The following is a 22,155-nucleotide window of genomic DNA, read 5'->3' as shown; positions in this document are numbered from 1 at the left end:
GGCATGCAGGGGTCGTTAGGTTCGTTGGTGACTTGCAGCCCCATGGCGCAGACGTCTCGCTCGGGGGGCCTGCCTCCGCTCGCCGCCGCACCGCCCCTATGGGCGCAGCCCGGGGGCTCCGGGAAGGGGCCATGGGAAAGGAGGCGGGCGGGCGCTCGGTGCTGGGACGCTCGCGGCCCGCCGGGGTTGCAGGGGCCCGGGAGCACCTCCAGCCTAGACCCGGGGCCCGGCGGAGCTCCGGGAGGGCGCCCGTGGTGGGTCGCGGAGGCGCCGGGGGTTGCGGGTGAGCGCCACGAGGCGCACTGGCGGCTGGAGCCCGCAGCCCGAGGCCCGGTGCCTCCCGCGCTGCAGCGGCTCCGGGCTGTGCTGCTGCGGCTGCACCGCGAGCGGGAGCAGCTCCTCCGAGCGCGGCTCTGCGCCCGCCACCTGCAAGCCGCCCTGAGCCTGCTGCGGACCCCGAGCCACGAGCGGCTGCCTCAGCTCTGCCGAGACCTGTTGCCCCAGGCTCCCCGAGGGGAGGCGCTGCCGATCGGCCCTCAGGAGTCTCCCGAGCCGCTGCTCCTGGCGCGCCCCGTCGGCCTGGCCTCCCAGAGCCTGGATGCTGCCATCGAGGCACAGCTCCGCGCCCTGGGCCGGGAGCCCGCCAGCCCCCGCCTATCGTCCAGGCTCGCCGACCTGCTGGCCGCATTGCCCGCCTACCACCAGCTGCAAGGGAAAGTCTTGAGCCACGTCCCAGGAGCTGCCCGTCCCTTCCCGCCCGCGCGTGTGCTCAGCCTCCTGGCAGGGGAGCGGGGTGGCCAGGCGGCGGGTCTGTTGGATGAGGCGCTCCAGGGACCTGGCTTGCGGGATCGGATCCACAGGCAGTGTCAGGAGGAGCGCGAGCTGTTGCCTGGACTCCTGGGCCTGATAGGGAGTGTGGCAGGTCCAGCCAGCAGCGGACTGGGGCTCGGAGGGGCTGGAGCCCTATGGAGCCAGTACTGGACCCTGCTGTGGGCATCCTGTTCTGAAAATCTGGAGCGCAGCCTGGGACCCTGGAGGGACACCAGGGCAGTGACACAGCAGCTGAATCAGGCATTGAGCCAGGGTGAGTGATGGGCCTGGGTGGGCATTTGCAAGGCTGGGGTGACCCCCCCTCCCAGTTACCTTCCAGCCTTTTAGAATGAACACACACACACACACACACACACACACACCCTACTGTTTCCCAATAGGGTGGGCAGTGATTCAGTCATTTTTCCCACTAGCAGCTCTGCCTCAGGAATGTGAGAAGGAGCTGGCTTCCTTGTGTCGAAGACTACTTCACCAGTCCTTTATTTGGAGCTGGGACCAAGGTAAGCAAGAAGGGACACTGGAAATAACAAGCCCCAGGTTGCTTCTTCCATATCAAACCATACTCCCTCCTCCCCAGGCTTCTGCCAGGCCTTGGGATCCACAGGTGATCACAGAATCCTTCCCTCATCCTCTCACACCTCTGAACTTTTGCAACAGCTCTTTCCTCCTCTCTTGGATGCCATTCGTGAAGACAGTTCAGGGACGATGCTCTGTCATCCTCAAGGTGAGAAGAGGGGTTGGGGAAACAGAACAGTTGAGTTTATCTTCATTCTTTCCTTTGGTTCTGAAACCAGCCTCTTCTTATAGATGCTCCATGAGCCCTCAGCTACTCTGTCCCTCCCCTCCCCAGGTCCTTCATCTCTTGCTCTCGGGCTCTGTACCCTACAGACCACTTTGCTCTGGCTTGGGGGCAGAGCACAGCAGCTTCTAGCAGCATGGGCCCCAGGTTCCTTCCTGTTCCTGATCCAGAAGGACTTACCTGTGAGTAGCTAGGGGGTTGGAAGGGAAGTAGCCTGGAAATGACTCAGACCTTACTCTCTGTTTCTACCAAAGTCTCTACTGCATGAAGCACAAGCCCTGTCTAGCCTGGTCTCAGAGGAGAACTTGGTCCTGGAAGGGGAGCAGCAGTTGTGCCTGGAGATCCAGAGGCTGACCACACAGATGCAGGTGAGAAATCCAGGTTTTTTTTTTTTTTTAATATATATTTTTAAGTTTTTTAAATTTATTTTTATTGTTGATGTTGTTGTTGTTAAGACAGAGAGAAATGGAGAGAGGAGGGGAAGACAGAGAGGGGGAGAGAAAGATAGTTACCTGCAGACCTGCTTCACCACCTGTGAAGCGACTCCCCTGCAGGTGGGGAGCCGGGGGCTTGAACCAGGATCCTTACACAGGTCCTTGCACTTTGCACCACATGCGCTTAACCCGATGCTCTACTGCCCAACTCCTGAAATCCAGGGTTTTTAAGTGACAGTGACTATTAAGACTCAGTTCTATGCTCAGATTTGGGACTCGTAGGGGGAGTGGTGGTGGCAGAACATCTGAGTTACTTGGACTTTCTTTGGAGTCTGTGCTAAATTTTATCTTTTCTTGCTCTGTGCATTTTTTTAATTAAAAAAATTTTATTTTAATCAGAGAGAAAGATACAGAGGCAGCTCAGAGCACTGCTCAGTTTTGGCGTATGGCAGTGCTGGGTATTGAACCTGGGATCTCAGAACCTCAGGCAGGGAAGTCTTTTACATAACCATTATACTGTTTCCTGTTCCTTTTTTTTTTTTTTTTGCTATCATTTGTTTAATATGGAAAGTCTAAAACACACACACATGGTGGGTCTATAGTTACAAAAACTTTGTACAGGGGCCTGTGGCTTGAGCTTGTATCTGTGCAGCTTCATAGAAGCAGCAGAGGCTGGTTCCTAGAGGCTGATAGTTAGTTCTAAGTTCCATGGAGGGAGAGAAGTACTGGGGGGTGGGGAAGGGGGTTGACTGACATAGAAGCTCTCTTCATATGTATGTATAAATGCACACTCATATATGTGGGGGGGTGTATTTAATAGTAAGCAGGTTGGCCTCAAATTGTGGAGTACACTAAACAGCAGCCCACAGAATTGGACTTTTCTTATGAAGTCACTGTAAGAGCAAGAGGGGCATAGTGAAGACTGTAATGGAGTTTCGTCACCTTTGGTAGTAAGAATAAAAGGGAGAGGAAGAGACAGTATGAGCAGGGAAGATAGCATAATGGTTATACAAGAAGATTTTCATACCTGAGATTCCAAAGTCCCAGTTTCAATCCTCAGCGCCACCATAAACCAGGGCTGAGCACTGCTCTTGTGTGTGTGTGTCTCATTAAGATAAATAAGTAAAATATATTTTAAAAATATTTATTCATTAGTGAGAATGGAGGAGAGAGAGAGAAGGGGTGGTGTCCGGGAGGTGGTGCAGTGGATAAAGCATTGGACTATCAAGCATGAGGTCCTGAGTTCAATCCCTGGCAGCACATGTTCCAGAGTGATATTATTCATTCTCCTCGTATCTTCTTCATGAATAAATAAAATTAAAACAGAGAGAGAGAGAGGAACCATACATCACTCTGGTACATGTGCTGCCAGGGATTGAACTCAGGACCTCCTCCTTGAGAATCCAATGCTTTATCCACTGTGCCATCTCCCAGACCATGTTATGATGCTTTTAAAAAATATATGGGGGGTTGGGTGGTAGCACAGTGCGATAAGCACACATGGCACTAAGTGCAAGGATTGGCACAAGGATCGGCATAAAGATCCTGGTTCAAGCCCCCAGCTCCCCACCTGCAGGGGAGGTTGCTTCACAAACGGTGAAGCGAGTCTGCAGGTATCTGTCTTTCTCTGCCCCTCTGTGTCTTCCCCTCCTCTCTCCATTTCTCTCTGCCCCATCCAACAACAATGACATCAATAACAACAACAATAATAACCTCAATGATGATAAAACAACAAGGGCAACAAAAAAAGGGGGGATAGCCTCCAGTAAGAGTGGATTCATGGTGCAGACACTGAGCCCCAGCGATAACCCTGGAGGCAAAAAAAAAAACCCCACATATATTAAAAAAAAGAATGTGGGAATCAGGCAGTAGCTCAGCGGATTATGTGCACATGGTGCAAAGCAGAAGGACCAGCATAAGGATCCTGGTTCGAGCCTCTGGTTCCCCACCTGTAGGGGAGTCACTTCACAAGTGGTGAAGCAGGTCTACAGGTGTCTCTCTTTCTCTCCCACTCTCTGTCTTCCCCTCCTCTCTCCATTTCTCTCTGTGCTATCCAACAACAATGGCATTAATAATAACTACAACAATAAAACAACAAGGGCAACGAAAGAGAATAAATAAATATTTTTAAAAAACTTTTAAAATAAGAATGTGAAGCATCCAGGTCTTGGCAGTTATGATAAATAGTGAGCCCAGGGGGAGTCAGGCTGTAGCGCAGTGGGTTAAGCGCAGGTGGCACAAAGCGCAAGGACCAGCAAAAGGATCCTGGTTCGAGCCCCCGGCTCCCTACCTGCAGGGGAGTTGCTTCACAAGCGGTGAAGCAGGTCTGCAGGTGTCTATCTTTCTCTCCCCCTCTCTGTCTTCCCTATCTCTCTCCATTTCTCTCTGTCCTATCCAACAATGACAACATCAATAACAACAGCAATAATAACAACAACAATAAAACAACAAGAGCAACAAAAGGGAATAAATAAATAAATAAAGTGAACCCAAAGGACAGAAGCTGTGCTCACTTAGTAAGTCAAGACTGCAAACATCAAAAGTGGAAGAGGCTTGGGGTTACATCCTTCTAGAGTTGTACAAATGACCTGTAATGCCCATTACATAATCCTGGTAGTGGTGGCGATGGGGAAGCCAGCATATGCTCCTTTTCTTGTTTTTTAGGTTACATTGCTTTGCAAAAATACCAGTAGGCTGGTTGTAGTATGCACATGTACTTTTCTCCCTCAAGTAATGTTCCTGTGGAATGAAATTAGCTTGGAAAATATTCATCCTTTAAATCAAGCTGGGGAGAATAGGGTACTACTAAGGGCAGTTGTCCATAATCTTTTCTGGGTCTAGATCTTTGGTAAACCCAATAAAAGCAATGACATTTCTCCTCAGAAAATGCCCACATTTATAAATTATATAGGCTAGGTTCAACATTTTTTTTTTTTTTTTTTTTTTGCCTACAGGGCCGCCTGCACCATGAATCCACTGCTCCTGGAGGCTGTTCTTCTCCCTTTTTTGTTGCCCTTGTTGTTTTATTGTCATTGTGGTTATTGTTGTTGTTATTGATGTCATTGTTGTTGGATAAGGCAGAGACAAATGGAGAGAGTAGGGGAATACACCAAGGGGCAGAGAAAGACACATGCAGACTTGCTTCACCGCTCGGGAAGCTACCACCCTGCAGGTGGGGAGCTGGGGGCTCGAACCAGGATCCTTGTGCTTTGCACCATGTGCGCTTTACGTGCTGTGCTACCACCCGACCCCCCCATATCTTTTTTTAAAAGGCATCATAACATGGCAAATCCTTAACAGATATGCCCCTATCTCCACAGCTCCTGTCTGAAGAGTCTCTAAATCTCTTCTTTCAAGAATGTTATAAACAAGCCACACAGGGCTTTGAAAAGTATATGCCAAGGGGTCGGTACTGGCGCCATCATCTTTGTCCTGGTAACTCCTCATCCCAGCATCCCTTTCCAGGGTTCCCAGGGGTAAGGGTGTCCCAACCTCTTCAAATCTTGTCTTCTCACTTTCTGAACCCCCCACCACACACACACACACACACACACACACACACACTCATTTTCTCTCTTTCTCTCTCTCTCACTCTCTGATAAGGGCTCAGTGAATCTCCATGACCTAATAACCTGTCCTTTCTCTTCTTACTTCAGAACTACCCAGTGTTCGAAGTGAGTATGCAGGCTTGGTGGTCCGCACTGTACTGGAGCCTGTGTTGCAAGGATTGCAGGAACTGCCAACCCAAGCCCAGGTCCCTGCCCTTGGCCAGGCTCTGACAGCTGTCTTGGGTGCCTGGCTTGATAACATTCTCACCCATGGGATCCGGTTCAGGTGGGGAGAATGGAAGGCAGTGACAGGGAGGATGAATAGAACGGGAGGGGGGGGGAGGTTGAGTGTGGTTGGGGGTGTGTGGGAGGTGGGGACAGGTGGGCTAGCTGAGCAGTTTGGAGAGGTGGGACGATTAAGTGGCCACACCATACATCGGCCTTCAGCCTGCAGGGAGCACTGCAGCTCAGACAAGATTTTGGAGTGGTCCAGGAGTTGCTGGAGGAGGAGCAGTGGGGCCTTTCTCCAGAACTTCGCCAGACTTTGCTCATGCTCAGCATCTTCCAGCGACTGGATGGGGCCCTACTGTGTCTATTGCAGCAGCCTCTGCCCAAGACACGAGTGCACAGAAGGCCTCCTTGCTGCTGTGAGTGATTTCTCCTCCCTAACTCTTTGCCCCTCAATCGCTACCTTATGTGCCCGTTTTCCCATCCTCATCACTGTTAAGGCTTTGGTTCATCCCTCTCCCCCCATCATTCCACCCTGCCTTCTTAGGTACTTGTAATGAAGTTCAGGCTACAGAATTGTCCGGCAACATTCTCAACAGCCTGGAGAGTTTGGAGCCCCCTCTTCGTCCTCGAGCACCTCCAGCTCAGACAGCTCAGCTGTTAAGCACACTGTGGGGAGGACCTAATCCAGATACTTACCTGGTGGGAAATCAGCAGGCCTGGCTTGCCTTGAGACAGCACCAGCCCCCTCGTTGGCATTTGCCTTTTCTTTTCTGCCTGGGACTCAGTCCTGAACCCTAAGAAGCTTGAGCAGAGCTGGAAAGCTATAGCTCCCTTATCCCATAGCTGGAAAAACCAAGACATTTGGAAATGCGCAGTTTAAAAGTTTACCACTGGGAGCTTGAAAGAAAGCATACTTGAGAAACACAAGCTACATAGCACTTGGACTTAAAATTATGAACCAAAGGCTCCTCCTCCAGTGCCTGGAACACAGAGTAAAAGGCAAAATCACAATCTGGAACTTGGAGACTTGCATCCCTGGGAGGCTGGTGCCCAGTTTCTCCTCAGTGATAAATTTTCTGGGTAGTGGCTAGAAAGAGGTAGGCTCTAGAATGAAAGCTTCAGGACTGGAGGCCGGGGAAAAGGGAGAGAAACAGTCATTGAAAATGGCCTACACAGTACTTCCAGGAGCCAGGCTAAGCAGCAAGCAAGAACCACAGAGGCGAAAATAGGCATTTCTACACCTACATGAGTCATAAGAACAGTATTATTACCTTGTACTTCCTTCCTCACTACTTAAGTCATTTAAGAATATTTGGCTGCAGGATCTTCACTTAAGCTCTATTTTCTTCAAAGTTCAGCATGCTTAATCTTCAGCTGCTTGAGTGGTGCTTGTCTCCTGGGTGGGACTGGCACTGAAGATGTTTTTTACTTAGATCTGGCATAACAAGGTACAGAAGGTTGCAGAAGGCTGATGTTATTGAAACCAAATGCAAAAAGCTTTTGTTTTTGTTTTTGTTTTTTTTTTAACAGAGCTCTGGTTTATGGTGGTGTGGGGGACTGAACCTGGGAGCTTGGAGCCTCAGAAATGAGTCTTTTTTGTATAACCATTATGCTATCTCCCCCGCCCAGCTCTTGCATCTTTATTGCCTACATGTTAGGTAGTATTTACTTTGGGCTTTCCTTCCTCCTGATCCTCCTTTGGAGCTGCAGTCAAGGCGAGCCCTGCAAAAGGCTGCGGAAAGCCGGCCACTTTGAGACGCCAGGGAACCGCGAGAACAGTAAAACAAGCAACACTTCCGCTAGCGCGAGTGCTTCCGGGGCGGAGTTCACCATGGCTGCCGCCTTGGCTCGGCTCGGACTCCTGTCCGTGAAGCAGATTCGGGTTCAATTTTGCCCTTTCGAGAAGCATGTGGAGTCGACGAGGTATGAGAGGGGTGGGCTTGGGGGAGGGAAGAGGGACGCCCATCGCCCTCCGGGGAGCTGGTCCCTTCGTGCCGGTGCCCACGCCGCCCCCTCTCCTCCACCCAGGACCTTCCTGCAGGCGGTGAGCAGCGAGAAAGTCCGTTCCACCAACCTCAACTGCTCGGTGATCGCGGACGTGAGACACGATGGCTCCGAGCCCTGCGTGGACGTGCTGTTCGGTGGGGAGCCCTGCGGGAGGGCGGGGCGGGCAGCGCGCACCCCCGGCCCCGCAGTGCTCCCCGCGCCTGACTGTTGTTCTCCCCTAGGAGACGGGCATCGCCTACTGATGCGCGGCGCCCACCTTACCGCCCAGGAAATGCTCTCAGCCTTCGCCTCCCACATCCAGGCCAGAAGCTCTGAGAGCGAGGACAAGCCGGATGCTGGTACTGGTACCAAGCGCAGATAGGGGAGAAGACAGACCGACTGGCAGGTTTTGGCCTGGGACTAGTAGGACACTTATGTAAGAAGAGCTTTGTTTAACCACACACATCACTTTCTGCAGGGCCTCTGAGTGCCAGTGAAACCCTAAGAGCCCAAAAGCGGGGATCGTGAATACAGATCCAGCCGTTGCTTCTGGGAGATAGATGGGGAAGGGGACAGAATAAATTTGAATTTTCACTTTCTTACCATACACTGTTGCTTAAGCCTTTCTGAATTTGACTTTTTTCAACATGCATTCAAGGTGCCCCTTACTCTAGTCAAATCCGTACTGCTTTCCCAATACTCATCTTTACATCTTAGTAAGTGGCATCAGACCCTCTTTAAGAGATTCATTCTTTTTTAAAATTTATTTTATTTATCTTCCCTTTTGTTGCCCTTGTTCTTTATTGTTGTAGTAGTTATTGTTGTTGTTTTAGATGTCGTCATTGTTGGATAGGACAGACAGAAATGGAGAGAGGAGGGGAAGACAGAGAGGGGGAGAGAAAGAGAGACACCTGCAGACCTGCTTCACCGCCTGTGAAGCGACTCCCCCCCTGCAGGTGGGGATCCAGGGGCTCGAACCAGGATTTTTTTTTTTTAATTTCTTTATTGGGGAATTAATGTTTTACATTCAACAGTAAATACAATAGTTTCTACATGCATAATATTCCCCAGTTTCCCATATAACAATACAACCCCCACTAAGTCCTCTGTCATCCTTCTTGGAGAACCAGGATTCTTATTCTGGTCCTTGCGCTTTGCGCCATGTGCACTTAACCCTCTGCTCTACCTCCCGACTCCCGAGATTCATTCTTTCATGGAACTTTATGGGTCCTTTACCTCCCTCCCCGCTCCCCTCCTGCAATCAAAATGGTGTTACTCTCACATTTCTCATTCTTCTTTCTCATCTCATCTTCTGTCATAACTTTACTCTCTCTGGCTAAGTGCTACATTTTTATTTGACGCTAATCTCAACTTCTGGGCCCAAGTGGTGGCACACCTGGGTTGAGCACACACATTATCATGGGCATGGACCAAGGTCCAAGCCCCTGGCTCCACCTACTGGGGGGAAGCTTCAGGAGTGGTAAAATAGCCCTGAGGGTGTCTCTATCTCCCCTTTCCCTCTGAGTTTCTTTCTGTCCTGTCAAAATAAATAAAATAATCAGTCTAGAGGCTGAGTGGTGGTACATCAGGTTCAGTGAACATGTTACCATGCAAGGACACCCAGGTTCAAGCCCCCAGTCCTCAACGGCAGGGCTGCAGGTTTCACTTTCTCACCTCTCTGTCTCTCCTTTCCATCCCAATTTCTCTCTATCCTATCAAATAACAATACAATAAAACTTTAAGGGGGGGGCCTCATTATCATAAAAAAATCTCAATCTCTCTTCTGTTGTTAGGTTAACCTACTAACAATTTATTGCAGATTCCACCAACACTTTGTACAGAATAGAACTGATAAGTCTTACATGAACATACACTTGCCTCTCCCTTGGGTTCCTCTTTTCTTTCAATGGCACTTCATTTGTATGACTATCTGTATTAGAAACCACAGCATTATCTCTAGTTCTGTCCTATTTATTTTCCTATATACCCAGTTAATATGTTTAGAATATTCTGCTCCTGAGGGTTAGGGAGACAGCATAATAGCTATGCAAAAGACTTCCATGCCTGAAGTTCCGAGCTCTCCCAGGTTTAAGCCCAGCACTACCATCAACCTGAGCTGAGCATGCTCTGCTGTTTCTGTGTCTTTTCTATTATTGAGTAGAGACAGAAATGGGAAGGGGTAGGGGAGATAGGGAGAGAAAAACAGAGACACCTGAGCAGCACTCGTGAAGCTTTCCTCATGCAGGTGTGGACCAGAGGCTTGTATATGCCTCCATGCACACTGTAATGTGAGCACTTAATGAGGTGCCTGGCCCCTTTCTTTGTCTTTCTGTATCATTAAAATAAAAAGTTTTCTTTAAAAAAAAAAAAAAGCTCTTGAAATAGCCTCTCCATTCACTCTTCTGTATCACTGTTATGTTTTCCCACTCATTATCCTGTTTTTTTCTTTATTTTTTCTAATCATTTTGCTGCTGCTTTATTTTCTTTAAAAGGTTGTCACTGGTTGTTTTCCATAACTTTTCTTTATTATTTTTTTTTTAATTTTTATTTATAAAAAGGAAACATTAACAAAACCGTAGGATAAGAGGGTTACAGCTTTGCACAATTCCCACCACCAGAACTCCATATCCCATCCCCTTCCTTGATAGCTTTCCTATTCTTTAGCCGTCTGGGAGTATGGACCCAAGATCACTGTGGGATGCAGAAGGTTGAAGGTCTGGCTTTTGTAATTGCTTCCCCACTGAACATAGGTGTTGACAGGTTGATCCATACTCCTAGCCTGCCTCTCTGTTTCCCTAGTAGGGGAGGGGTCTAGGGAAGCTGAGCTCCAAGGCACATTGGTGGGGTTGTCTGTCCAGGGAAGTCTGGTCAGCATCCTGCTAGCATCTGGAACCTGGTGGCCGAAAAGAGAGTTAACATTCAAAGCCAAACAAATTGTTGACCAATCATGGACCTAAGGGCTGGAATAGTGCAGATGAATTGGGGGGGGGGTCCTCCATTTATTTTTTATTATTTTTTTTTCCTCCTCCAGGGTTATTGCTGGGCTCGGTGCCTGCACCATGAATCCACCACTCCTGGAGGCCGTTTTTTTTCCCCCTTTTGTTGCCCTTGTTGTAGCTTCGTTGTGGCTATTATTATTGCCCTTGTTGACGCAATTCGTTGTTGGATAGGACAGAGAGAAATGGAGAGAGGAGGGGAAGACAGAGAAGGGGAGAGAAAGATAGACACCTGCAGACCTGCTTCACCGCCTGTGAAGTGACTCCCCTGCAGGTGGGGAGCCGGGGGCTCGAACCGGGATCTTTACGCCGGTCCCTGCGCTTTGCGCCACTTGCACTTAACCCTCTGCGCCACCGCCCGACCCCCGGGGTTCTCCATTTTATAGCTAGCTAGTGGGCATATTTTAGTTTTATTTCAAAGGGCCTGTAGCTATACTAGTGGTTTTTTGTTTGTTTGTTTGTTTGTTTTCCCCCAGCCTGAAATCTGATATACAGATGGATCCAAGTTATTGTCTGGGGCGATGATGTCATGGCTGGAAAAGGACCAGAGAGCTGGATCAGGGAAGACAGTCTCTCTAATATGGGAAAGGGGTATAAATATTACTGTAAACCCCATTGAATTGATATCATGGGGCCCATAATTAGCTTAGGAGCCTGTGTGACCTCTACATCCCTCTAGATCTGAGCTCACATTCTGTGGTCATGAGTAGGAACATTCCATGCTACCCCAGTATCGACCCATCTTCCTCAGGTGTAGCATAGAGTATGTTATCTATTCTCCCTTTGGAGGATGGAATATTTTCTACCATTGTTGATCCAAGTTGAGGGCAAGGTGCTATGGGGGCCCACAAAGGGGTCTATTTTGTTGTTCCTGATAGAAATGACCGGTAACAATGGAAAGAGGGATTTTAGTTCTAGGCCCATCAAGTCTGTTTGGGAATCTCAGGACTCCCCGATTAGGGTGTCACTGGTTTTTATCATTCACTACTTGTTTCAGAATATAGTGCCTATGGACTTTTTAGGCCTAAAGAGTTTCATACCATTAATGTGGGTCATGAAATCAGCTTAGGGAGTTAAATCAACCTTTAAAAGTAAAGTAATACAGAATTAAAAGTATGAATGTATGGCACCTGGAATGGGGTGTACTCTTTGAAGTATATAATCATGAATATAGAACTTATATAAAGTATTTGTGTTGTGTCCATGTACTTGGTTGCAATATGGAATTATTTCTTTGGCTAGGGAGACAGCACAGAGATACATGACTTGCACCCCTGAGGTCCTAAAGGTCCTAGGTTTATCCCTGGTGCCACCATATGTGAGAGCTTAGCAGCGCTCTGGTCTCCATGTATGTTTCTCTCATGCAAACAGGTAAATATATATTTAAAACAGAATGCTTTTATTTACTGTAAATTTTAGAAAAATAAGTGGGCTAGGCAGTGGCACACCTGGTTAGTACACGTTACCATGCACATGGGTTCAAGTCACCAGTTCCCACATGCAGAGCTTCATGGGTGGTGAAGAAGCGAAGTTCTGGCTCTGTACCCCTCCCCCCCTCAATTTGTCTTATCAGTAAAGTTAAAAGGGGGGCGGTGGCACACTGGGTTAAGCACACATAGTACAAAGTGCAAGGACCCATGCAAGTTTCCTGGTTTGAGCCCCCGGCTTCCCATCTGCAGGGGAGTCGTTTCATGGGCAGTGAAGCCGGTCTGCAGGTGTCTTTATCTCTATCTTTCCCTCCCCTCTCAATTTTACTCTGTCATATCCAATAAAATGGGTAGGCCACTGGGTGCAGTGGATTTGTAATGCTAGCACTGAGCCCCAGCAATAACCCTGGAGGCAAAGGAAAAAAAAAGTGTTTTTTAAAGATTTCTTTTTTTTTTAAGAAAGATTTTATTTATTTATTAATGAGAAAGATAGGAGAAAGAGAGAGAACCAGACATCACTCTGGTACATGTGCTGATAGGGATTGAACTCAGGACATCATGCTTGAGAGTCTAGTGTCTAGAGTCTAAACACGAAAAAAAAATTTTTTTTTTTTGCCTCCAGGGTTATTGCTGGGGCTCAGTGCCTACACCATGAATCCACTGCTCCTGGAGGCCATTTTTTCCCCTTTTTGTTGCCCTTGCTGTAGCCTTGTTGTGGTTATATTATTGTTATTGTTGATGTTGTTCGTTGTTGGATAGGACAGAGAGAAATGGAGAGAGGAGGGGAAGACAAGACACCTGCAGATCTGCTTCACTACCTGTGAAGCAACTCCCCTGCAGGTGGGGAACCAGGGGCTCCAACTGAGATCCTTCTGCCAGTCCTTGCGCTTTGCACCACGTGCGCTTAACCCGCTGCACTAGCGCCCGACCCCTGAAAATAAAATGTTTTTAAAAAGGTGATAACCACTTGCTTAGAGAACTTCAGAATGCTCAGCTATGCAAGCTTAACAGTGCTTTGGTAAAAACAAAACAAAAACCTCCCATTGTTTTATAGCATAACTATACAGCTTCCTTGCTGAAAAAGGTTCTAGCTGGGGAGTCAGGTGATAGCACAGCAGGTTAAGCGCACATGGCGCAAAGTGCAAGGACTGGCAGAAGGATTCCGGTTCCAGCCCCCAGCTCCCCACTTGCAGGAGAGTTGCTTCACAGGCGGTGAAGCAGGTCTGCAGGTGTCTTATCTTTCTCTCCCCCTCTGTCTTCCCCTCCTCTCTCCATTTCTCTCTCCTATCCAACAATGATGACATCAATAACAACAACAACGATAATAACTAGGACAACAATAAAAACTAGGACAACAAAAGGGAATAAATATTTAAAAATTTTTTTTGAAAGGGTCCTAGCTCCAAAGTTTTTTTTTTTTTTTTTACTTCATTGACAAAGATTAATGTACTAATACTTCCCTCTTAGTTAAGAACCATAGGGCTGAACTTGCAGCTTTGCCCTTAAGTTATGTAACTTTGAAGAATTAGTTTCTTCATGTCTGTTTACTCATTTGTAAAATGGGGATAAGAGTACCTACCTCATAGGAGTATTGAGAAAATTCATTTGACAGCTGTGAAGTACCTAGAACATTACTAGGAACATAGTAGCTCCTTGTGGAAAGAATATTGATAACCACCATTTGAGTTCTACAGCTCAGTCTAATTGTCTGTTATCACTGGCCAGACTTAACAACTTGCCTCTTCAATAAAAACAGAGACTGTTCAAGCATTGCTGTAAACGTAGCCTGAGTACTGGCTCTGTGCTTCTAGATTAGGAAATTGAACTTGAGGCTGGTTTTTTTTGTTTGTTTGTTTTCTTTTCTTTTCCTTGACTCTAGCACCTTGCAGATGATCTGGTACAGTGCGTGCAATAAACATTTGTAGAATTGGGGAGTTGGGCAGTAGCGCAGAGGGTTAAGCGCATGTGGCGCAAAGCACAAGGACCAGTGTAAGGATCCTGGTTCCAGCCCCCGGCTCCCCACCTGAAGGGGAGTTGCTTCACTGGTGAAGCAGGTCTGCAGGTGTCTCTCTTTCTCTCCCTCTCTCTTTCCCTCCTTTCTCCATTTCTCTCTGTTCTATATAATGATGACGACAATAATAATAATAACAACAATAAAAACAAGGGCAACAAAAAGGAAATAAATATTAAAAAAAAATTTGTAGACCCCTCCTGGGGATATATTCTAAGGAACCCAACGCATCCATCCAAAAAGATCTGTGTACACATATGTTCTTGGCAGCACAATTTTTAATAGCCAAAACCTGGAAGCAACCCAGGTGTCCAACAACAGATGAGTGGCTGAGCAAGTTGTGGTATATATACACAATGGAATACTACTCAGCTGTAAAAAATGGTAACTTCACCGTTTTCAGCCGATCTTGGATGGACCTTGAAAAAATCATGTTGAGTGAAATAAGTCAGAAATAGAAGGATGAATATGGGATGATCTCACTCTCAGGCCGAAGTTGAAAACAAGATTAGAAAAGAAAACACAAGTCGAACCTGAAATGGAATTGGAGTATTACACCAAAGTAAAAGACTCTGGGGTGGGTGGGGAGAATACAGGTCCATGAAAAATGATGAATGAAATAGTGGGGGTTGTATTGTTAAATGGGAATCTGGGGAATGTTATGCATGTACAAACTATTGTATTTACTGTTGAATGTAAAGCATTAATTCCCCAATAAAAAAAAAATTGTAGAATTAAAAATAGGTAGCATTGACCTTGTACCTATACTGGAATATAAGGACTAATAATGAAGTTTAAATATGTAGTATGTTGTTTTTTTTTTTTCTCCAGGGTTATTGTTGGGGCTCAGTGCCTGCACCATGAATCCACTGCTCTTGGAGGCCTTTTTTTTTCCCCTTTTGTTGCCGCGTTGTGGTTATTATTGCTGTTATAAGACAGAGAGAAATCGAGAGAGGAGGGGAAGACAGAGGGGGAGAGAGAGACACCTGCAGACCTGCTTCACTACTCGTGAAGTGACTCCCCTGCAGGTGGGTAGCCGAGGGCTGCAACTAGGATCCTTACGCAGGTCCTTGGGCTTTGCACCACGTGCGCTTAACCCGCTGTGCTACGACCGACTCCCCTTTATTTTTTCTTACTACCATTGTACTTGGTTCACATCTCTATTATAAAACTTACTACAGGGAGTCGGGTTAACAACAACAGTAACTACAATAAAAAACAACAAGGGCAACAAAAGGGAATAAATAAATATTTTTTAAAAATAAAGTAATGGTGGTATATGTAGCTCAGTGCCAGAACAAACGTCCTGGGTTCAGTTCCCAGCACTGGGGGAAAAATGTTTGTACTGAATGATCATAATATATATATATATATATATATATATATATATATATATATATATATATATATTCCCTTTTGTTGCTCTTGATGTTTTATTGTTGTAGTTCTTGATGTTGTCTTTGTTGGATAGGACAGAGAGAAATGGAGAGGGGGAGAGAAAGATACCTGCAGACCTGCTTCATTGCTTGTGAAGTGACTCCCCTGTAGGTGGGGAGCCGGGGGCTCGAACCGGGATTCTTGTGCGGGTCATTGGGTTTTGCACCACTTGTGCTTAACCCGCTGCGGCTACTGCCCGACTCTCTTGTGATCATACCTTTTATATTGAGCTTACTGTGATAAGAAATTAATGGATGTTACAGTCTTCCCTGACCTGTACATTAAGGGATTCTTCCCCTATATCTTTTACTTGCTAGGTTATGTCAACAACAACAAAAGTGGGGAAAGCCTTTTCTAAATACATTTACCACCATTATAGCTCCTTTTAGCATTCACCTAGATAAGGAAATGTGGTTTTTAAAATCACATGGTTGTGGCCTGGGATGTAGCTCAGTGTAAGTCCTATGTGAAGTCTCCTTGCACAGCATATGCTGTAACAGTGCTCAGGTTCTCATAAAATAAGTATTTAAAATGCCACAAATGAGGACATCTGATAGGGCATATGCCTTGCTACCTGTGTGACCTAGCACCATACTGTACTACTATAGCACCCGGGGAAGTTCTGGTGCTGCCTCTACTGAAGTACAAGTAAAAAAAGCCATCTAGGAGGTGGCACAAGTTCCATTTCTAGCATCACATATGCCAAAGTGATGTCCAGGTTCTCTTTCTCTTTAAATCTTTGTTTTTAATAATTTTTTATTTTTTAATTTTAATTTATTTATTGGATAGAGAGCCAGAAATCGAGAGGGAAAGGGAGTTAGGGAGGGAGAGACAGACACCTGCAACCCGGCTCCACCACTTGCAAAGCTTTCCACCTGCAGGTGGGGACCAGGAGCTTGAACCTAGGTCCTTGCTTATTGTAAAATGTGAGCTCAACCAGGTGCACCACCTCCCTGCCCTGTTTTTAATATTTTTTACATTTATTTTGGGTAGAAACAAATTGAGAGAAAAGGGGACTATAGAAGAGAAACCTGCAGCACTGCTTCATTGCTTGTGAAGCATTTCCTCTGTAGGTGGGCATAAAGGGGCTTGAACCTGGGTCATTGTCCATTATGTGTGTGCTCAACCAGCTGCACCACCTCCCGGACCCTCATTAAGTAAATCTTTAAAAATAAAGAATGAAAAAGTATTGAAGTTGCATTTGTGTAATGCCCCAGCCTGCCATAAAATAATAAGATTGTTTAAAAGACATTGCTGAAGGAAGAAAAACGACATTGCTGGAACAGGTCCCAGACTTACTTTTTGAGTCCATTCCTGCATCTTTCACTTCACTAAGAACAAGGCATGAATTTGGACAGTCTGATTCAAATACACCTGGGTTCAAAGTTAGCCACTTCCCGTCTCAATATAAAGTTACTTGAATTTTTTTTTTTCCTCCAGATTTATCGCTGGGGTTCCCTGCCAACACTACGAATCCACTGCTCCTGGTGGCCATTTTTCATTTGAATAGGACAGATGGAAATTGAGAGAGGAGGGGAAGACAGGTGGAAAGACACCTGCAGACCTGCTCCACGGCTTGTGGAGTGACCGCCTTGCAGGTGGGGAGCCGGGGGGCATGAACCGAGACCCTTGCACGAGTCTTTGCGGTTACTATGCGCTTAACCCGGTGCGGCATCGCCTGCTTGCCTCAATTTTTTATTTTTAATTATTTTTTGGGTAGGAATAGGATCGGGAAAAATCGAGTGAGGGTAAAGACAGAGGGAGGGCGAGAGAAAAGTAGACATCTGAAGACCTGCTTCATCTCTTATGAAGCGACTCCCCTGCAGGTGGGAGACACCCCCCCCCCCGAATGTTTTCTAGGTCTGTTTTTACTTAATTAGGGCGGGGTGGAGTCCAGTTAGATGTAAAATGTTGCTCGTGGCGTTTTAGATCCTTAACATATAATCTATTAAAATTTTTAAAAGGTCAGTGTGAAATCAGTGTTTTCTACTAGCACCTGGACGCCCTGAGATCGCCTAGCGATGCTTACCCTGTGGAAGCGGCGAGAGGGCCAAGCTGGGTGACTGGCCCCGCTCCACGCGGGTTCAAGCTTGGGGCTTAGCCTGACGTGGCAGGGTGGGACTTCCGGCGGGAGGCGGGGCCGAACCCGGAAGCGCAGAGCGGCAGGTGCAGCGGCGTGTCTCCCGAGCTGGGACGGCGAGATCGCTGTCCCCGGGTGCAGGGATGGCTCGGGGCGAGCGGCGCCGCCGCGGGGTGCAGTCAGATGGTGCGCGGACGGCTGAGAGGAGGGGCGGCCCGGCGCGGCGGGACGGCCGGCGCGGCGAGGCCATGGGCGCCCCCGGGAGGCCGGCTCTGGCCGTGGTGGTCCTGGCGCTGGCGCTGGCGCTGGGCCTGTCGGGGTCCTGGCTGCTGAGCTGGCAGCGCGCGCGCCGGGCCGTCACGCTGCACCCCGCGCCCCCCGCGCTGCCCCCCGACTCTTCCAGCCCCGCCGTGGCCCCGGGCCTCTTCTGGGGCACCTACCGCCCTCACGTCTACTTTGGCATGAAGACCCGAAGCCCGAAGCCCCTACTCGCCGGTAACCGGGCCCGGGGCGGGCTCTTCGCAGGGGCACCCCGGCTGGGGTGCCGGGCAGTGGCGGGAGGTGCGCAGCGCAGTCCCCCGGCGCCCACAGGCCCCTTGCTCTCTCTCTGACTGACCCGGCCATTCTACCCCCAGGACTGATGTGGGCGCAGCAAGGCTCCACCCCGGGGACCCCTAAGCTCAGGCACACGTGTGAGCAGGGGGACGGCGTGGGCCCCTATGGCTGGGAGCTCCATGACGGCCTCTCCTTCGGGCGGCAGCACATCCAGGATGGGGCCCTGCGGCTCACCACTGAGTTCGTCAAGAGGCCCGGGGGTCAGCACGGAGGGGACTGGAGCTGGAGAGTCACTGTAGAGCCTCAGGTCAGGGGCGCAGGGCACCCTCCCCCAGCCCAGACTCCCTCCACTCTCCTTGGCCGGCAGTGATTGCAGAATCAAGTGGGAATTGGCAGCAGCAGGGGCTCCAGGTCAGGCTGTATGACCACCTCTGCTGTCTCAAAGGTTTGGGCTCCTTGTCTGTCAAATGGAGGTTAAAAATAGCACCTCCCTCTCAGGATGATGAGAGTTACCTGAAGTCTTCTCTCAAGTTCTTAGCGCAGTACAGAATACTGTTATTTCCCACAGAGCCCTGGCAACACTCTTATGTCACGCCCTGGGTGCTTGCCTTCAGTGGCCCTCTATGCTACTTTATTTTGTTTTTCAAACTGCTCCTGCCTGGTGTCCTTTCGCCTCACTAAGGATGATCTGCATGAGAGACTGGCAAGATAATGTGTTTCTCTTTTCTCCTTGCCCATCTAGGCTCCAGGCACTACCGCCCTTCCATTGGTCTCCCTGTTCTTCTATGTGGTGACAGATGGCAAGGAAGTCCTAGTGCCCGAGACAGGGGCCAAGGGACAGTTGAAATTTATCAGTGGACACACCAGTGAGCTTGGTGACTTTCGCTTTACTCTTCTGGCACCGACCAGTCCAGGGGATACTACTCCCAAATATGGCAGGTAAGTGTGGAAAGGGAGTGTGGGGTGGTGGGATTGGTGATGAGGATGCAAACTCAGCCTACTCGCTGTAGTTAACACCCCCTTACTTTGCTCCAGTTTCCATTCTCACCAGGCCCTATAGGGTAGCCAAGACCTTCCCATTCTGACTCCTGATCACCTCATATTTCTCTTTATAATCTCTACTACTTCCTCTTGATTTTATTATTATTATTATTATTGAAGAATGTATTTATTTATGAAAAAGGAGGAGAGAGTGAGAAAGAACCAGACATCACTCTGGTACATGTGCTGCCGGGGATTGAACTCAGGACCTCATTCTTGAGAATCCAATGCTATAGCCACTGTGCCACCTCCTGGACCACTTACTTTTTTTTTTTTTTTTTTTTTTACCAGAACACTGATCAGCTCTGGCTTATAGTAGTGCAGGGAGGACTTCAGAGCCTCAGGCCTGAAAACCATTATGTTATCTACCCCCCACCTGATATATATATTTTCAATTTACTATTATCTTTATTTATTGGATAGAGACAGCCAGAAATCAAGAGGGAGGTGATAGAGAGGGAGAGACAGAGAGACACCTGCAGCCGACTCACCACTCATAAAGCTTTTCCCCTGCAGGTGGGGGCTGGGGGGTCGAACCCAGGTCCTTGCACATTGTAATACATGTGCTCAACCAGGTACGCCACCACCCAGCCCCACCGCCTGACATTTTTTAAAATATTTATTTATACGAGAAAGAGATCCAGGACATTAGTCTGACATATTTGGGGCCAGGGATTGAACTTAAGACCTTGTGATTGAGGGTCCAACCCTTTTATCTACTTTGCCACCTCCTGGCCTACTTGAATAACATATCCTATTATTTCCTCCCCTCAAGCTACAATGTCTTCTGGTCATCCAACCCAGGACTTCCTTTGCTGACAGAGTTTGTGAAGAGTCGCCTTAATAGCTGGTTTCAGCACCGGCCTCCAGGGGCTACCCCTGAACGTTACCTTGGTTTGCCAGGATCACTTAAGTGGGAGGATAGAAGCCCAGGTGGGCAAGGACAGGGGCAAGGGCAATTCCTGATACAGCAGGTGACTTTGAAAGTCCCTTTTTCTTTGGAGCTGGTGTTTGAATCAGGCAGTGCTCGGGGAGGAGGAAGACAAACCTTGGAGCAGCTGTCGGGCAGCCTGCTGACCCAGGCCCTGAAGAGTCACGCCACATCCTTTAGAGAACGTTTTGAGAAGACTTTCCGACTAAATGAGAAGGGCCTCAGGGCTGAAGAGCAGGCTTTAGGTCAGGCTGCCCTCAGTGGTCTGCTTGGTGGGATTGGCTACTTCTATGGACAGAGTCTGGTGTTGCCAGATATGGGGGTTGAGGGGTCTGAGCAGAAGGTGGACCCAGCCCTCTTTCCACCAGTCCCTCTGTTCACAGCAGTCCCCTCCCGGTCATTCTTCCCACGAGGTTTCCTTTGGGACGAGGGCTTCCACCAGCTGGTGGTCCAGCGATGGGACCCCAGCCTCACTCGTGAGGCCCTGGGTCACTGGCTGGGGTTGCTCAATGCTGATGGCTGGATTGGGCGGGAGCAGATACTGGGGGATGAAGCTCAAGCCCGAGTGCCCCCAGAATTCCTGGTGCAACAGACAGCTCATGCCAACCCCCCAACCCTACTTTTGCCTGTAGCCCATATGCTAGAAGGTGGTGAGCCTGCCAACATGGTGTTCCTCCGCAAGGCCTTCCCCCGTCTGTATGCTTGGTTCTCCTGGCTCCACAAGAGCCAGGTAGGGCCAGTGCCACTATCTTACCGCTGGCGGGGTCGGGACCCAGCCTTGCCAACCCTACTGAACCCCAAGACACTGCCTTCAGGACTAGATGATTATCCCCGAGCTTCACACCCTTCAGCCACTGAGCGGCACCTAGACCTGCGGTGCTGGGTGGCACTGGGTGCCCGTTTGCTGGCACAGCTGGCAGAGCAGCTGGGAGATACTGAGGCAGCCACAGAGCTGGGCCCACTGGCTGCCTCACTGGAAGCAGAAGAGAAACTGGATGAGCTGCATTGGGCACAAGAGCTAGGAGTCTTTGCAGATTTTGGGAATCACACGAAAGCAGTGCAGCTGAAGCCTCGCCCCCCTCAGGGGCTGGTACGGGTGGTGGGCAGGCCCCATCCTCGGATGCAGTATGTGGATGCCATGGGCTACGTCAGTATTTTCCCTTTGCTTTTGCGGCTGCTGAATCCCAACTCGTCCCACCTTGGGCCCCTGCTGGATGTTCTAGCTGACAGCCGCCACCTCTGGAGTCCCTTTGGTTTACGCTCCCTTGCAGCCTCCAGCTCTTTTTATGGCCAGCGCAATTCAGAGCACGATCCCCCCTATTGGCGGGGTGCTGTGTGGCTCAATGTCAACTACCTGGCCTTGGGGGCTCTATATCACTATGGGCATCTGGAGGGTCCCCACCAGGCCCGGGCTGCCAAGCTGCATAGTGAACTCCGTGCCAATGTGGTGGGCAATGTGTGGCGGCAGTATCACTCCACTGGTTTCCTATGGGAGCAATACAGCGACCGAGATGGGAGAGGCATGGGCTGCCGCCCTTTCCAGGGCTGGACTAGTCTTATCCTACTAATCATGGCTGAAGACTACTAAGGAGACAGGACAGAAGGGGAGCCAGCCCCTTTTGTTTCATTCTGGACTAGAGGGATGAGGTCTTCAGCTTCTGCCCCCCCCCCCCAGCCCTCCTCAGTGACTAGGGCTTCAAACCCCTCTTGGTTCATCTCAGGTGTTGCCTTGCTCCTTATGCCATCCCATAGAGCCCTGTGGCAAATGTGAATTCAGAGTCTTATTTTTCTAAATAAATTGGAAAACTGCCAAACTGATGTTGTTGCCAGTTGTGCCTCCCTAAGAGG

General features: G+C 48.8%; 3 protein-coding genes and 1 long non-coding RNA gene across 6 annotated transcripts; 3 read left to right on the top strand and 1 right to left on the bottom strand.

Annotated features, from left to right (window-relative positions):
- The first annotated feature begins 3 nt into the window (after positions 1-3).
- Positions 4-6,658, top strand: CCDC142 (coiled-coil domain containing 142). Of its 3 annotated transcripts, none has more exons than XM_016188262.2 (9): positions 4-1,084; positions 1,248-1,331; positions 1,409-1,555; positions 1,682-1,812; positions 1,885-1,998; positions 5,385-5,499; positions 5,721-5,898; positions 6,060-6,259; positions 6,388-6,658. In XM_016188262.2, exons 1-9 carry the CDS (start codon positions 4-6, stop codon positions 6,639-6,641), a joined length of 2,304 nt encoding a protein of 767 aa, XP_016043748.1. In that variant the 3' UTR covers positions 6,642-6,658. The 3 variants fall into 3 exon arrangements, with proteins under 3 accessions (XP_016043748.1, XP_007523439.2, XP_060043535.1); XM_007523377.3 differs by having other exon boundaries at positions 1,245-1,331; XM_060187552.1 differs by lacking the exons at positions 5,385-5,499; positions 5,721-5,898; positions 6,060-6,259; positions 6,388-6,658 and adding an exon at positions 5,019-5,369 and having other exon boundaries at positions 1,245-1,331.
- Positions 6,659-7,089: 431 nt separating this feature from the next.
- LOC132537505 (uncharacterized) lies at positions 7,090-7,585 on the bottom strand. The gene is made up of 2 exons (XR_009548964.1): positions 7,513-7,585; positions 7,090-7,278 (listed from the first exon to the last, which is right to left on the bottom strand). It is a non-coding gene; the product is annotated as an uncharacterized LOC132537505 (long non-coding RNA).
- Positions 7,429-8,436, top strand: MRPL53 (mitochondrial ribosomal protein L53). The gene is made up of 3 exons (XM_007523376.3): positions 7,429-7,766; positions 7,872-7,984; positions 8,072-8,436. The coding sequence occupies exons 1-3, from the start codon at positions 7,429-7,431 to the stop codon at positions 8,209-8,211; spliced, it is 591 nt and encodes a 196-aa protein (XP_007523438.2). The 3' UTR covers positions 8,212-8,436.
- Positions 8,437-17,815: 9,379 nt separating this feature from the next.
- Positions 17,816-22,125, top strand: MOGS (mannosyl-oligosaccharide glucosidase). Its single transcript, XM_007523357.3, has 4 exons — positions 17,816-18,275; positions 18,416-18,642; positions 19,078-19,274; positions 20,152-22,125. The coding sequence occupies exons 1-4, from the start codon at positions 17,924-17,926 to the stop codon at positions 21,893-21,895; spliced, it is 2,520 nt and encodes an 839-aa protein (XP_007523419.1). The 5' UTR covers positions 17,816-17,923; the 3' UTR covers positions 21,896-22,125.
- The last annotated feature ends 30 nt before the right edge of the window (positions 22,126-22,155 follow it).

The sequence above is a fragment of the Erinaceus europaeus genome, chromosome 3 (genome assembly GCF_950295315.1).
Source record: "Erinaceus europaeus chromosome 3, mEriEur2.1, whole genome shotgun sequence".
Taxonomy (NCBI): domain Eukaryota; kingdom Metazoa; phylum Chordata; class Mammalia; order Eulipotyphla; family Erinaceidae; genus Erinaceus; species Erinaceus europaeus.
This window is presented reverse-complemented; position numbering and strand designations above follow the sequence as displayed.

Coding starts and splice junctions, on each gene's coding strand:
- MRPL53 (XM_007523376.3), top strand. CDS start 7,429: ATGAGTCTTTTTTGTATAACCATTATGCTATCTCCCCCGCCCAGCTCT. Junction 7,767..7,871: donor AAGCATGTGGAGTCGACGAG/GTATGAGAGGGG, acceptor TCCTCCACCCAG/GACCTTCCTGCAGGCGGTGA. Junction 7,985..8,071: donor CTGCGTGGACGTGCTGTTCG/GTGGGGAGCCCT, acceptor GTTCTCCCCTAG/GAGACGGGCATCGCCTACTG.
- MOGS (XM_007523357.3), top strand. CDS start 17,924: ATGGCTCGGGGCGAGCGGCGCCGCCGCGGGGTGCAGTCAGATGGTGCG. Junction 18,643..19,077: donor GAGTCACTGTAGAGCCTCAG/GTCAGGGGCGCA, acceptor TTGCCCATCTAG/GCTCCAGGCACTACCGCCCT. Junction 19,275..20,151: donor ACTACTCCCAAATATGGCAG/GTAAGTGTGGAA, acceptor CCTCCCCTCAAG/CTACAATGTCTTCTGGTCAT.
- CCDC142 (XM_007523377.3), top strand. CDS start 4: ATGCAGGGGTCGTTAGGTTCGTTGGTGACTTGCAGCCCCATGGCGCAG. Junction 1,813..1,884: donor TGATCCAGAAGGACTTACCT/GTGAGTAGCTAG, acceptor TTTCTACCAAAG/TCTCTACTGCATGAAGCACA. Junction 1,999..5,384: donor GGCTGACCACACAGATGCAG/GTGAGAAATCCA, acceptor CTATCTCCACAG/CTCCTGTCTGAAGAGTCTCT.